This window comes from Balaenoptera musculus, chromosome 19 (assembly GCF_009873245.2).
Source record: "Balaenoptera musculus isolate JJ_BM4_2016_0621 chromosome 19, mBalMus1.pri.v3, whole genome shotgun sequence".
Classification (NCBI taxonomy): Eukaryota; Metazoa; Chordata; class Mammalia; order Artiodactyla; family Balaenopteridae; genus Balaenoptera; species Balaenoptera musculus.
Genome location: NC_045803.1, coordinates 31,428,113 through 31,440,335, shown reverse-complemented (window position 1 = coordinate 31,440,335; position 12,223 = coordinate 31,428,113). Strand labels below are relative to the sequence as shown.

At 48.1% G+C, this 12,223-nt stretch overlaps 1 protein-coding gene across 2 annotated transcripts in view; it reads right to left on the bottom strand.

Moving 5' to 3' along the window:
• Positions 1–12,223, bottom strand: part of CES1 (carboxylesterase 1) — a 36,041-nt gene that overhangs the window by 10,405 nt on the left and 13,413 nt on the right. For both annotated transcript variants that reach the window (XM_036834557.1, XM_036834558.1), the window contains exons 3-7: positions 10,666–10,810; positions 7,785–7,918; positions 5,422–5,575; positions 3,829–3,933; positions 1,873–1,977 (exon numbers count right to left, since the gene is read on the bottom strand). In XM_036834557.1, coding sequence (XP_036690452.1) covers positions 1,873–1,977; positions 3,829–3,933; positions 5,422–5,575; positions 7,785–7,918; positions 10,666–10,810 — 643 coding nt within the window. The remainder of the gene's footprint in view (positions 1–1,872; positions 1,978–3,828; positions 3,934–5,421; positions 5,576–7,784; positions 7,919–10,665; positions 10,811–12,223) is intronic.

Genomic DNA, 12,223 nt, shown 5'->3' with positions numbered 1-12,223 from the left:
TCCTGGACTTTTCAGTTAGTTACCTGAAATTCTGTTACAACATATCCCTTCTCTTCTCAAGTCACTTCGAGATGAGTTTTTCTCTCCTGCATTAGAAAATCCGACTCATACAAGCTCACTGAAATTCACCCCACCCCACGCTTCTCTTTGTTGTGAGTTCACCAAGATTGTGCTGATTTTATTGTGACACTGTAGCTAACAGGTCTGACCAGTATGCAGGAAGTCCCAGTAAGGGTCCCTCCGTTATGGGTTGTAGCCCTGCAATCCAGGTGTGTGTGTGTGTGTGTGTGTGTGTGTGCGCGCGTGCCCGCGTGTGTTACTGGGGAGAGAGGATAATCATGGAAACACCTCCACGTGATCTCAGAAGATCTCAGAAGGATAACATGGGCTCTTAGGTTCTCTGGATTCTCCCAAAGTCACCGACTCTCCCCTTATAAGCGGATCTCTTGTGCCACATGGAGAATTGCTGAAATAAATTTACCTCTTTCCAGGCATCAGGAAACAGTTGTGTTTTTGTCTTTGAACACATTGGTCACCTTATTTGAGCCTGAGAAACCAGGATCCAAGGCTACGTTGGACTTAACCCATGGAAACAGAGCAGAGTCCAGTGCTGGAGGCTGGCCGCTGGGGGTCCAGGAGCATCCACAGGGGTCCAGGGTCCAGACAGAGAGGCCAGGCACTCGGGCTACTCCAATAGTTCCCACTGGCTCTAAATGTAGTGTTCTCTGGGTATCTGTTGTGCTGTAGCTTCCTGTGATGACCCACTACCATAGCCATCCACCAATCCTGAAATGTCACCTTCTCTGTGACATACCTGGAGTATGGGTTAATTGGGGGGATAAGTGGATAGATGGACGATAGCTAGCAGATTAGGTGATGGATGGATCATTGATTTTAGAGAGATGGATGATGAAATACAGATATATGAATGATTGATAACAGATGAATGAATGTTATAGATGAATTGATATTAGATTGATGAAAAGATATTGATGAATTGTATTCATTGGTGGATGGACAGATGTATAATAAGATGATGAATGAATGGATGGATGAATAGGTGGATGGATGGTTGGATGGATGAATGGGTAGATACACGATTATGTGAGAATCACTAGAGGCAGACATGCAGAAAATCGGGCCATCACTGGGTTATAATTGAGGTGGTTTCTAAATTAACCAAGACAATTGTGACAACCTTTCTGAAAATCTTTGTTCTAAATAACCCCATTCCCCAAATTCAGGATGGTAATCACCTCTGAGAATATGTAATGTTTAATTTCTTAAAAATCTATCAGATTCCACTTATGAGAATGAATCTAGGATGGGCAAATTCATAGACAGAAAGTAGATTAGAGGTTTCCAGAGACAGGGGGGAAGGGGAGAATGTAGAGTTACTGTTTAAAGAGGTAGGGATTTTTTGTTTGGGATGATGAAAATTTTTGGAAATAGTGGTGATGGTTGCACAGTACTATGAGTATAATTAATGCCATTGAATTGTACACTTAAAATGATTAAAATGGTAAATTGTATGTGACATATATATATATTTACAGTAAAGAAAACAGTCACATATAAAAAAATCTATCAGAAAAACAAGATTGGAAAAAGTAAGTTTTGATAGATATGAGGAGTTATTACATAGTTGTTCATTATGTTATTTTTTGTCTTTGTTAACATCTGAGATATTTCATAATAAAAAAGAAAGAAGGAAATTCCCCATTCAGATCCAGAGCTCTGACACTGCTCTTGAGAGGTGAGAAACTGTCCCAGGTAGTTTTTCCAGGGCAAGGGGACAGCTGAAATGATGAAGCCTGGGGCCATGTTTACAGGACGGGGAGCTTGTGTGGCCACGAGAGTGGATGAACTTACCATCTTCAGCGTTATCTCCAAGAGCTCGTCTTCTGTCTTCTGGCGCAGGCAGTGAACAAGGACAGCTGAGGTGGTGGTTTTACACCCAGCAAAGACAGCAATTTTCTGCAGAGATCACAGGTGACAGCAGAATTCAAGAGCCCTGTCTCTTCCCTCCATCAATAACGAAGTGTTCTGCTCCAACCTCAATTTCTAAAGTCAACACATGGTAGCAGAAGATACTCTCGACGAGTATGTCCTGGATCCCAGACGTGCCAATTATATTCCTCAGCCTCTGCTGCCTTATCTCTGTTCAAGTGGCCATAATGATCTCAAAGCTGAACATCTAAAGACAGGCAGCATGGAGTGGGGCTTAAGAGCATGGAATCCAGAATCCACTGTCTAATTTCAAATCTCGGCTCACCCAGTTAATAGCCTTTTGGCCTCAGGCTAGACACTTGCAAAGTGCAGCCAGAGGGGAAAATGCAGAAGGAGAGAAGTCAGGCTCCATGATGGCGGGACCGTGTAGAGTACACATGGGCTGCCCAGAGCCTGGTCCAGTGTCTGACATACAATCAATGCTCAGTATGTATTTGGTGAAAAATTAAATAAAAAGGCACATGAAGAAGTAGAGGGGAGGGAGAGAGGGAGAGAGAGAGAGAGAGAGAGAGAGAGAGAGAGAAAGAGAGAGAGAGCAAGAATAAGAGTCTTGGATTCTTCATTCTGCCAATTTCTGGTCCTGTTTGATAGCAAAATCCAGCACCATTTCTGCCACCTTTGTTTCCTTTAAATAAACTCCCCCTTCTTGACTTAAGCCTGATCAAGGGGCTTCTGCTGTTAATAGCCAAAGAATTCTGAAAAACAGTCTCAACAATATTTAAATTCTTGGTGTCTTATCTCCTCCCCTCCTGCTCACCAGGCAGTCCCTTTACGTCTGCCTGCTGCCCCCACCCGGCCACCTAACCAGCGCTCACAGCCCGACGAAAACGCTCCACATCAATGACTCCAGCGCACACTCCTCAGCAGAGCCTCCCTGCGGCTCACCCTTCCTTGGCTTCCTAACACTCTCCAAATAAAGACAAAGTCCTCACCAGGTCCTATGCAGCATGGCCCTGCCGACGGCCCCATCCTCACTTCACTCCGGGTTCCGTCTGCTCTTTCTCACTCTCTCTCACTTGAGATACCTGCTCCTGCCACAGGACATTTGCACAGGCTGTTCCCTCTTCCTGGATATTCTTTTCTTACCAAGTAATTTACTGTTCATCTTTCTCATCTCAACTCGTTGATCACTTTTTTTCATGAAGCCTTTCCTGAAAACCTCCCCCTATCCACTGGACTAAGTGCTCCTTTTGGATTCTGTTATAACATCAGGTATCTCTCCTCTATTGCTCTAGTCACAGTTGACATTTTGTAAGTTGTGCAATTATATAATTATTAATCTGTCTCCTCAATTATAACAGAAGCTTCATGAGGTTGCGAGATGTCAGATTATATCAAAACTATTTGTTGAGTGAATGAATGAATCAATGAATGAATTCTTCAGGAACCCACCCCAGTCACAAGCCCCCAAGGAGAATCCACTCCAGGCCCACATGGTACAAATGAGTTCACCAGACCTCAGATCCTGAGAGAGGCAAGACACAATGACAGTCCACCAGACACATCCAGCCCAGCACCCCTCCTTTAGGAAATATGGTCAGTGGACCGTGCATGGGGCTGGCAGCCCAGAGTCATGAGCTTGAGTCCGGCTCTGCCCTGATCACTCGCTGACCTTGGCAAGTGCTTCCGCTCTCTGCCCCAGTTTGCTCAGCGGTAGAAGGTGGAGGTGGGCTGAGGTGTGCCCTTGTCCTCCCTGCTCAGCCACCCTCACTTCTGTGATTCTTTGAGGATGTCAGCCGGCTCCCACAGCAAGAAAGACCCTGACAACTCCAGGAGAGCAGAGCAAAGGGTGTGGGGACAGGCCAGTGTGAGACCTACCTTAGCTGCAGCCTTCATGTCCGTCTGGACCAGGATAGAAGTGAGGGCCACACCACTCTCAGAGATGGCCCGGTGGAAGAGATTCTTGGCCAGGGGAGATAACACCTGGGAGGAGGGTGGCGAGAAAGGGAGTTTATGCTCACAGGAAGGGGTCTTCAAGAGCCACCCCCATCCACAGCCCTGTCCTGGGCTGTTCCCCTGGAGACCTTGGGGCCCCGCTTCTGCAAGAAAACCTCAGCTGGAAGGAGCCAGGAGCAGAGTGAAGGACAAAACAGGAAGTGTGTGGCACACACTGATTATAACAATCAAAGTATCTGAAAGGCAGCTCAGCAATTCCTAGCAACACTTTAAAGGCACAGTTCTGATTCCCCATTTCCATTACTTAGGATTTATTTTAAGGAAAATGATCATGGAGGCACACAAAAATCTCTAAAATGTTCGTGTTATTTATAACAGTAAAAATTGGAAATAACACAAGGTTCTAATATATGACATTGGGTAAATAAGGTATTTTTCATTCTTACAATGAAATACTATACTCGACTATACACACAAAAAATATAAAAGAATAACTAATGGTTAGGGAAATATATGTGTTATAATATTAAGGAAGTTTTTTTGTTTAAAAATTCATAGATACAGATAGATAGGTAGATAGATGATAGATGATAGATAGATAGATAGATAGATTCATGGAAAAAAGACTAGAAAAATAAAACTGTCCATGGTGACAATCCCTGGCTAATGGGATTGTGGATGAATTTTTATTTTGGGGGAGTTATCTATGCTTTTCTTTTTTCTCCATTTTATAAAATAAAAACATTTTCCTCTGAATATTCAACTATGAATCCAACACATATGTTTTAAAAATGCAGTAATAGCACTGACCTTCTGCTCAACTGTGAGGCAGCTGGAGGGTTTCTAACAGCTCCCAGCGCCTTCTAGTGTGCTTGTCCATCTTTGCTTCCCTCAGTGTCTCCTTATTCCCATTCCCCACATCAGGCTCCCAGGTTGTGTCTGTGTTCCATATCCCCGGTCCCATCCCCCCTTCCATCCTCCTTCCTCTCTCTACCCCTCCTCCCCCAGCCCAGCTCCATCCTCAGTCCCAGAGACTGCTTCCCTCCTTCCTGAGCATGAACAAGCCGTCAGACCTCCTCAGAGGAGGCCTCTGACCTGTTCTTAGTGCTCGTGTCCCCTTGAACTGTAGATCTGGCTTCAAGGCAAATAATGACATTGCACCCAACTTCATGGTTGCCTCTTTTTATTCAGAATTTACACCCACCCCTACTTCCCAAGAGGAGTGAGATGAGTACTAACGGTAAAATGATTAGGAAGGAGAGTAAGAGCTCAACCAACACAGGACAGGAGGAATGTCTCCGTTGCAGCCGTGGCTGGAGATATGGCCCCAGGATGCTAAGCTGAGCTCTGGAGGGCCAAGGAGAGTTTGGCCGTAACTTTCCACCATCTGACGCTGCACAGACTAGGGTCAGCCTTGAATCCAAGTCTTATAAGTAAAGGTCCCATGACTAGACTGGCTGGTCTGCAAGGGGTCCCATCGGTAGCCACATCAGGGCCAGGGCCAGGAACACTTACAAGAATAGAGACACTTTCCCCTCCTGCCGACTCTCCAAAGATGGTCACAGAGCCTGGATCCCCTCCGAAGTTGGCAATGTTCTCCTGGACCCAGTGCAGTGCGGCCAACTGGTCCAAATGACCCCAGTTCCCCCGGCTGTGTTCATCCCCTGTGCTGTGAGTAAGACAACAGGGTGGGGTTGAGAGCAGAGATGTCACAGCAGGGCCCTCAGGACCACAGATGGGGCTGGGGGTCTGGGTGAGCCTTCTGGAAAAGGCTGGGCTTCCACAGCACTGACACTGGGGTCTTCACCTGCCTCCCATCCTGCAGCATTGTTCCGCTGTAGCGCTCTACACATCCATCCCACATCTATTTATTGAGCATCTACTATTCTACAGTTCCAAAGGGAATTCCAGGCAGAAGAAACAGCACAGGCAAAGGCCCTGGGGTCCAGTGAACAAAAGAGTGAGTCTAGGACATACAGCTACAGAGGGCCCTGAGGGCCTCGGTAAGGATGTCAATGTCATCTTGAGTAAGTTAGGAAGCCATTGCAGGGATGACATGATTCCATTTATGTCTTAAATGATCACTTTGGCTACTGTGTGGATCAGACATGGTGTAAAATAGCAGGGTTATAAAAGTAGGTGTTATGGGACTTCCCTGGTGGTACAGTGGTTAAGACTCACGTGCCCATTGCAGGGGGCCTGGGTTCGATCCCTGGTCAGGGAACTAGATCCCACATGCATGCTGCAACCAAGAGTTCACATGCAGCAACTAAGGAGCCTGCGAGCCACAACTAAGCAGCACACCTGCCACAACTAAGAACCAGCACAACCAAATAAAGAAATAAAATATTTTTAAACAAAGTAGGTGTTATTACAACAATCCAGGGGAGAGACACAGAGTGCTTTGAACAGGGTGACCACAAGGGAGGAGGTGAGAAGTGGTTGGATCCTGAATACATTGTAAAGGTGGAGCCAAGAGGATTTGCTGGTGACTGGATGTGGGGTGTGAGAAAAAGAAAAGAATCCAAGTGCCCACAGGCTTTTATCCTGAGTAACTGGAAGGGTGGAGCTGCCTGCAGCTGAGCAGTAGGCCCTGTGGGGAAAGGAGGAGTGTTTGGGGGGAGGGGCATTGGGAGTCAAGGGTTAAGTTTGTCTGTGGAAGGGAGAGGTGCCCTCAGATGTCCCATGGGGATGGCAGGAGGTAGTTAATGATGTACCTGTGGGTTTCAAAGGAGAAATGGGCTAAAAATAGGGAGTTTGGAAGTGCCCCCAAGGTCATTCAGGGAACCAGTGAGACAGAGAAGAAGATGCACACAGAGGCTGAGACGGGGAGGGGGAGGGCCCGGGAGGGGCCGAGAAGGAGCAGCCATGAGGGAGGAGGTGGCCAGGAGCCAAGAGAAGGACATTTTTCAAGAGGATCTGAGGGATCACGTGCGGTTGCTGCCAAGGCTGGGCCACTGGTGACCTGGACCAGAGCAGTCTGGTGTCTGGTTGGGCTGAAACCCTGACTGACGTGGCAGAGGAGAGCCTGGGGGAGAGGAAGGGGGGAGAGTGTACGCGGTTATACTGTAACTGGGAGCAGCCGTGGGCCGTGGGGGAAGGAGATGAGGAGTCTCGGTGAAGGTGACACATCCCGGGACATGACTCGCCTGGGACAACCCTCCTCCAGCCCATAGGTCTTTCCAGTGAGATGACCACCCCTCCCCCAGCCCACGCACCAGCCATCTGAGGGTAAGAGGTCCTGGGGCTGGTGCATTCAGAAAAGGCTCAGTAACTGTGCCTGCAGGAAGTCCGGTTCCTGTCCCCACGGAGACTCCATGGAGGAGACTCGAGCCTTCGCTCACGCATGTGCCAAGCTCCACGAAGGAAATGGGGTGAGTGGGCCCTACGCTCCTCCCAGTAGATGTGCCCACTGGAGTCAGGTGCTCGTTACAACCTCCCAGTTCCAGCCACCCGTTCCCCCACCTACAAGACTTTACGGAGCTCCCACATGAGTCTGCTCCTTCTTTACTTCCCCATGAGGTAAGATGTATAAGCCTCCAACTGCTGCGCTGCATGTTAACTGTCATCTTAGAGGCATGCAACATGCTGGGCAGCACAGGTGAAAAAGAGATGAGTATTTCAGACGAGGTAACATTTGGGTTGGGCTTTGCAGGAAGAATAGGAGTTTGTCAGGCAGATTAGGCATTTTACATGCAAGTAAGTGGACCAGGGTGGCTGGGGAAGGAGAAGGTAGGTAGAGCCCAATTATGAGGGGACTTGCACGTCTTAGTAGGGAACCTAGCAAAGAACCCTTTGAGGGCTTGCATGACCAGAGTGGGGTCCTAGCACTCCCACACTGAGGGTCAGTGTGCCATGAGGAGAGGCCAGTGTCTTACCTGAAGAATCCCCAGATACCCAGGCGGTACTGAATGGTTACCACCACCACGTTTTCATGGGCAGAGAGGGCCAGCCCATCATAGGTTGATGCCCCGCCCAACATCAGACCTCCTCCGTGGATCCACACCATCACCTGGACGGGGAGGAAGCAACCATACAGGTCATAGGAAGCAGAGCCGGGAAAGACCTCAAGAGGCGGCCTGGTTTGGTCACCTACCCGTTCTCCCAGCTGTGGCCCAGGCCACCACCCCACTCTGTGCGCCCTGGCTGTCCCTGCCTGTCTCCCCTGCCCCAGTGCCACCTCCTGCCAGGGCTCTTCATGCTGAGAACATCATCATGGCAACAGCCAAGGCTAAGAGCGTCATCTTCTCCCCAACACTCCCCCCGCCCTCACTCCTGGACCCCTCACGCAGCTCAGCACACTCTGTATGCAACGGCCCTTGGTTAGAAGCTTATTTCAGCTTCACCTTAGTTACCTTTTGTGTGGTGAAATAAATTTCTCACGTGAATGATGATCATGTCAAGAAGCACACGCCCCGGGTGGTACCTCTTCTTAATAGGCCTTCCCGCTGCCTCCTCTGCTCCCCAGATCTCACCCATCCTCCAAAGCCCAGCCTAAAAGCCACCTCCTCTAAGAAGTCTTCAATCATTTGATGAATATGATCTGAAAACCTACTAGGTGCCAGGGACTGTGCTAAGAATTGAGGCTGAGAGTGGACATGACAATTCATAATGCATGGCCCTGAATTTAAAGAGTTCACATAGCAAGAAAGTGAGAATGGCTAAAATAATAGTATAATGATTTTGTTAGGGCTTCCCTGGTGGTGCAGTGGTTAAGAATCCACCTGCCAATGCAGGGGACACAGGTTCGAGCCCTGGTCCGTGAAGATCCCACATGCCGCGGAGCAACTAAGCCCATGTGCCACAACTACTGAAGCCCAGGCGCCTAGAGCCCATGCTCCGTAACAAGAGAGGCCACCGCAATGAGAAGCCCGTGTACCACAACAAAGAGTAGCCCCCGCTCGCCACAACTAGAGAAAGCCTGCGCGCAGCAATGAAGACCCAACGCAGCCAAAAATAATAAATAAATAAATAAATTTAAAAAAATGATTTTGTTAATAAAAAAAATCAAAGAACTCATACATGAACTATGTGTCAAGTACTGCTCTAAGCATTTAAAAATAAACCATCCACGAGATAGGGACTACCATTGTCCCATTTCACAGACAGGAAAACTGAGGCACTTAACCACCCTGAGGTCACACAGCTAATAGGCGGTGGAGGCAGGACTTGAACCCAGGCAGTCTGGCTCCAGAGTCCACATGTTGAGCTGCCCAGCACACGGCAGCCAATGGCCACGGTGCAGTAGGCTGGCTGTTGGGGCAGGAGGAATTTCTTCCCTTCAACTCTAACTAATGCATCAGCAAGACTTGCCTCATGTGCTGTGTCAGACACTGACATAAATCTTGATATTCATCATTGAACACTTGTGTGCGATTATCCCTGATTTGAGGAAACACAGCCAGGTCTCTCAGCTAGTAAAAGGCGGAATCAGGATTTACACCCAGACCCTGCGGTTCCAGAGCCTGTGTCCATAGTAGAGGTTCTCCAGCTTCAGGTTCCTGGAGCCCCTGCTCCTCCTACACCGCTGATCCCTGCCTACCTCCGGGCGGAGGGACTGAGTGTGCAGTCATCTCTGAGTCCAGGCTGAGCCAAGGGCTGGTCAGCAGTGATTTGCTGAAGAAGCTAGTCCAGCTCTGTGCAACCCAGATGCTAAGATCCTCCAAGGCAGGGCTGTGTGGTCATGGTTTTATGTTCCTCCTTTCTCTTAACCCCCAATTCTACCTATGCATATGGGGGCGCTGAGTATGTACTAGGGGAATGAATGAATGAATGCATGAATGAATGAATGAATTGTCCCCACCTCTTTGAGCCAAGCATGTGCAGGGCCACCTTTTAGTCACAAGTTCACAGATGCCCTCCTCCACATCTGGGCACCATGCCAGGGGTGTTCCTGGGAAATGGCTGGGTACTCACACCCCTCCTGTCTCTACCCCACTGACCCCTCCTTTCCCAGCAGGCCAGCGCCACCCTCCAGCCTGAGTCTGGAAGGCTGCCCCATCTCTGGGCTTCCATTTATTCTGGAAATGCTGACTCACTGGGTCATCAGCTTGTGTCAAAGACAATTAGGAAGTGAAATTATCTACAATAAAATCTTGATAGTTGGCAAAGGCAAAGGAAAGTGCTTCTCTGTTTCTCCAGGCTCTGCACCCTCCACGTGTGACACTGAGACACTGAAAGTTTGTCAGAGAAGGTCTTTGTGTGCTGAGGAAAGGCCACACACAGGCTCCACTTGCTAGTGTGTGTGTCTCAAAGAGCGTGACTTGGAGATCAGGAGACCCGTGCTCTAGTCCTGCCAACCCTACTCTGTGACCTCGCCTTCCCCTCACTGGGCTTCAGTTTCTCTATCTGTAACGGAAGGGTTGGGCTGTTGGCTTACCTCTAAGATTCCTTCCAGCTCTGACTTTATTGGAAATTATGTCTTAGCCACCCTGGGTATCACATTCCTAATCTAACAAGTAAGAGTAATCCTTCTTGTCCATCTATTAGCATGAGAGACCTTAGAAAAATTAAAATGTGCATTACAGATGCACAGCAAACTCCCCCAGAGGCCCTATGTCTGTCACTATGGGAAACTGAGGTGTGGAAAACCTGTGTTCCCCAATGTCAGGTTTGGCTGTGGTGATAAAGAAAGCCCTGGGGCCCCTGGGGAACAGCCTGGGGCCCCTGGAACAGCCTTGGTCCAAGACGCCCCAACCCAACACTGCCTTCAGCCCTTCCAGTCCACGCCAGCCTTGCCCATTTGTTCCCACTGCTTACCGGCAACCTGCTTCTCTTCCTCAAGTCAGCAGGAGTGTAAATATTTAGGTAAAGACAGTCTTCGGAAAACTTGAGATTAATGTTCTCCTTTCTGTTGGTAAAGAGCTCTGAGAGCCTCTGCCCCGCCACTGGGTCTTGGGAGCACCTGGGAGGGGCAAGGAGAGAAAAGAATTCTTGAAGTTCAATCAGAGCTGACCAAGGAGATGTCTCCTGCGGTCAGGCCAGGTCTTGCACTGGCAGGTTTAGGGCAGTAAATAGAGTTGTTCTCACCAGACTCAAGACATTGGGTTAGGTAGGAGGCTACCAGGGGCATCCGATGGGGGCTTCTCAGGCTCACCAAGGTCTCCCAGGACCAGGTATGGTGAGGCCTGACCCTCTTCCCTTCCTGGGGCCTTTGGGAGGCCCTGAGTCAAGGAAGGAAGCTGCCTATACGCTGATGGGCCTGGGAAAGGACAATTTCCTGCATGCCCTGGGTCCAGACCAGCTCTCCGCTGGGCGCTGTATGATGCCCGCTATAGGGTGACCATATTCTGCCAACAGGGAAGCATGTTCTAGTCCACGGGAGACTTCCACAAACCAGGAGAAATCACTCAAATGGCAGTTATTTAGCACCTACAACAGGGCAGGGGTGAAATATTTGTGGGGCAGCTTTAGGAGAACTACGTTCTAGTCCTGCCTCAGCCTAATTTGCTGGGTTTCCTTGGGTGAATTCTTTGCCTGCTCTGGGCCCCAGTCTGCTCCTCTGTGTAAATGAGGGGAGTGATTTCCATAAGGGTCCTGCAGCACTGACATGCTAAAATTCTATCATCAACCCATCACAGGCAAGAACTATTGGTTGCCCTAATAGGAAATTTTTTTAATCATTTTAATTTAATTTAATTTATTTTTTTATACAGCAAGTTCTTATTAGTTATCTATTTTATACATATTAGTGTATATATGTCAATCCCAATCTCCCAATTCATCACACCACCACCACCACTCCCCACTGTGCTTTCCCTGCTTGGTATCCATATGTTTGTTCTCTATATCTTTGTCTCTATTTCTGCCCTGCAAACCAGTTCATCTGTACCATTTTTCTAGATTCCACATATATGCGTTAATATATGATATTTGTTTTTCTCTTTCTGACTTACTTCACTCTGTATGACAGTCTCTAGGTCCACCCACGTCTCTACAAATGATCCAATTTCGTTCCTTTTTATGGCTGAGTAATATTCCATTGTATATATGTACCACATCTTCTTTATCCATTTGTCTTTTGATGGGCATTTAGGTTGCTTCCATGAGCTGGCTATTGTAAATAGTGCTGCAATGAACATTGGGGTGCATGTGTCTTTTTGAATTATGGTTTTCTCAGGGTATATGCCCAGTAGTGGGATTGCTGGGTCATATGGTAATTCTATTTTTAGTTTTTTAAGGAACCTCCATACTGTTCTCCATAGTGGCTGTATCAATTTACATTCCCACCAAACAGTGCAAGAGGGTTCCCTTTTCTCCACACCCTTTCCAGCATTTGTTGTTTGTAGATTTTCTGATGATGCCCATTCTAACTGGT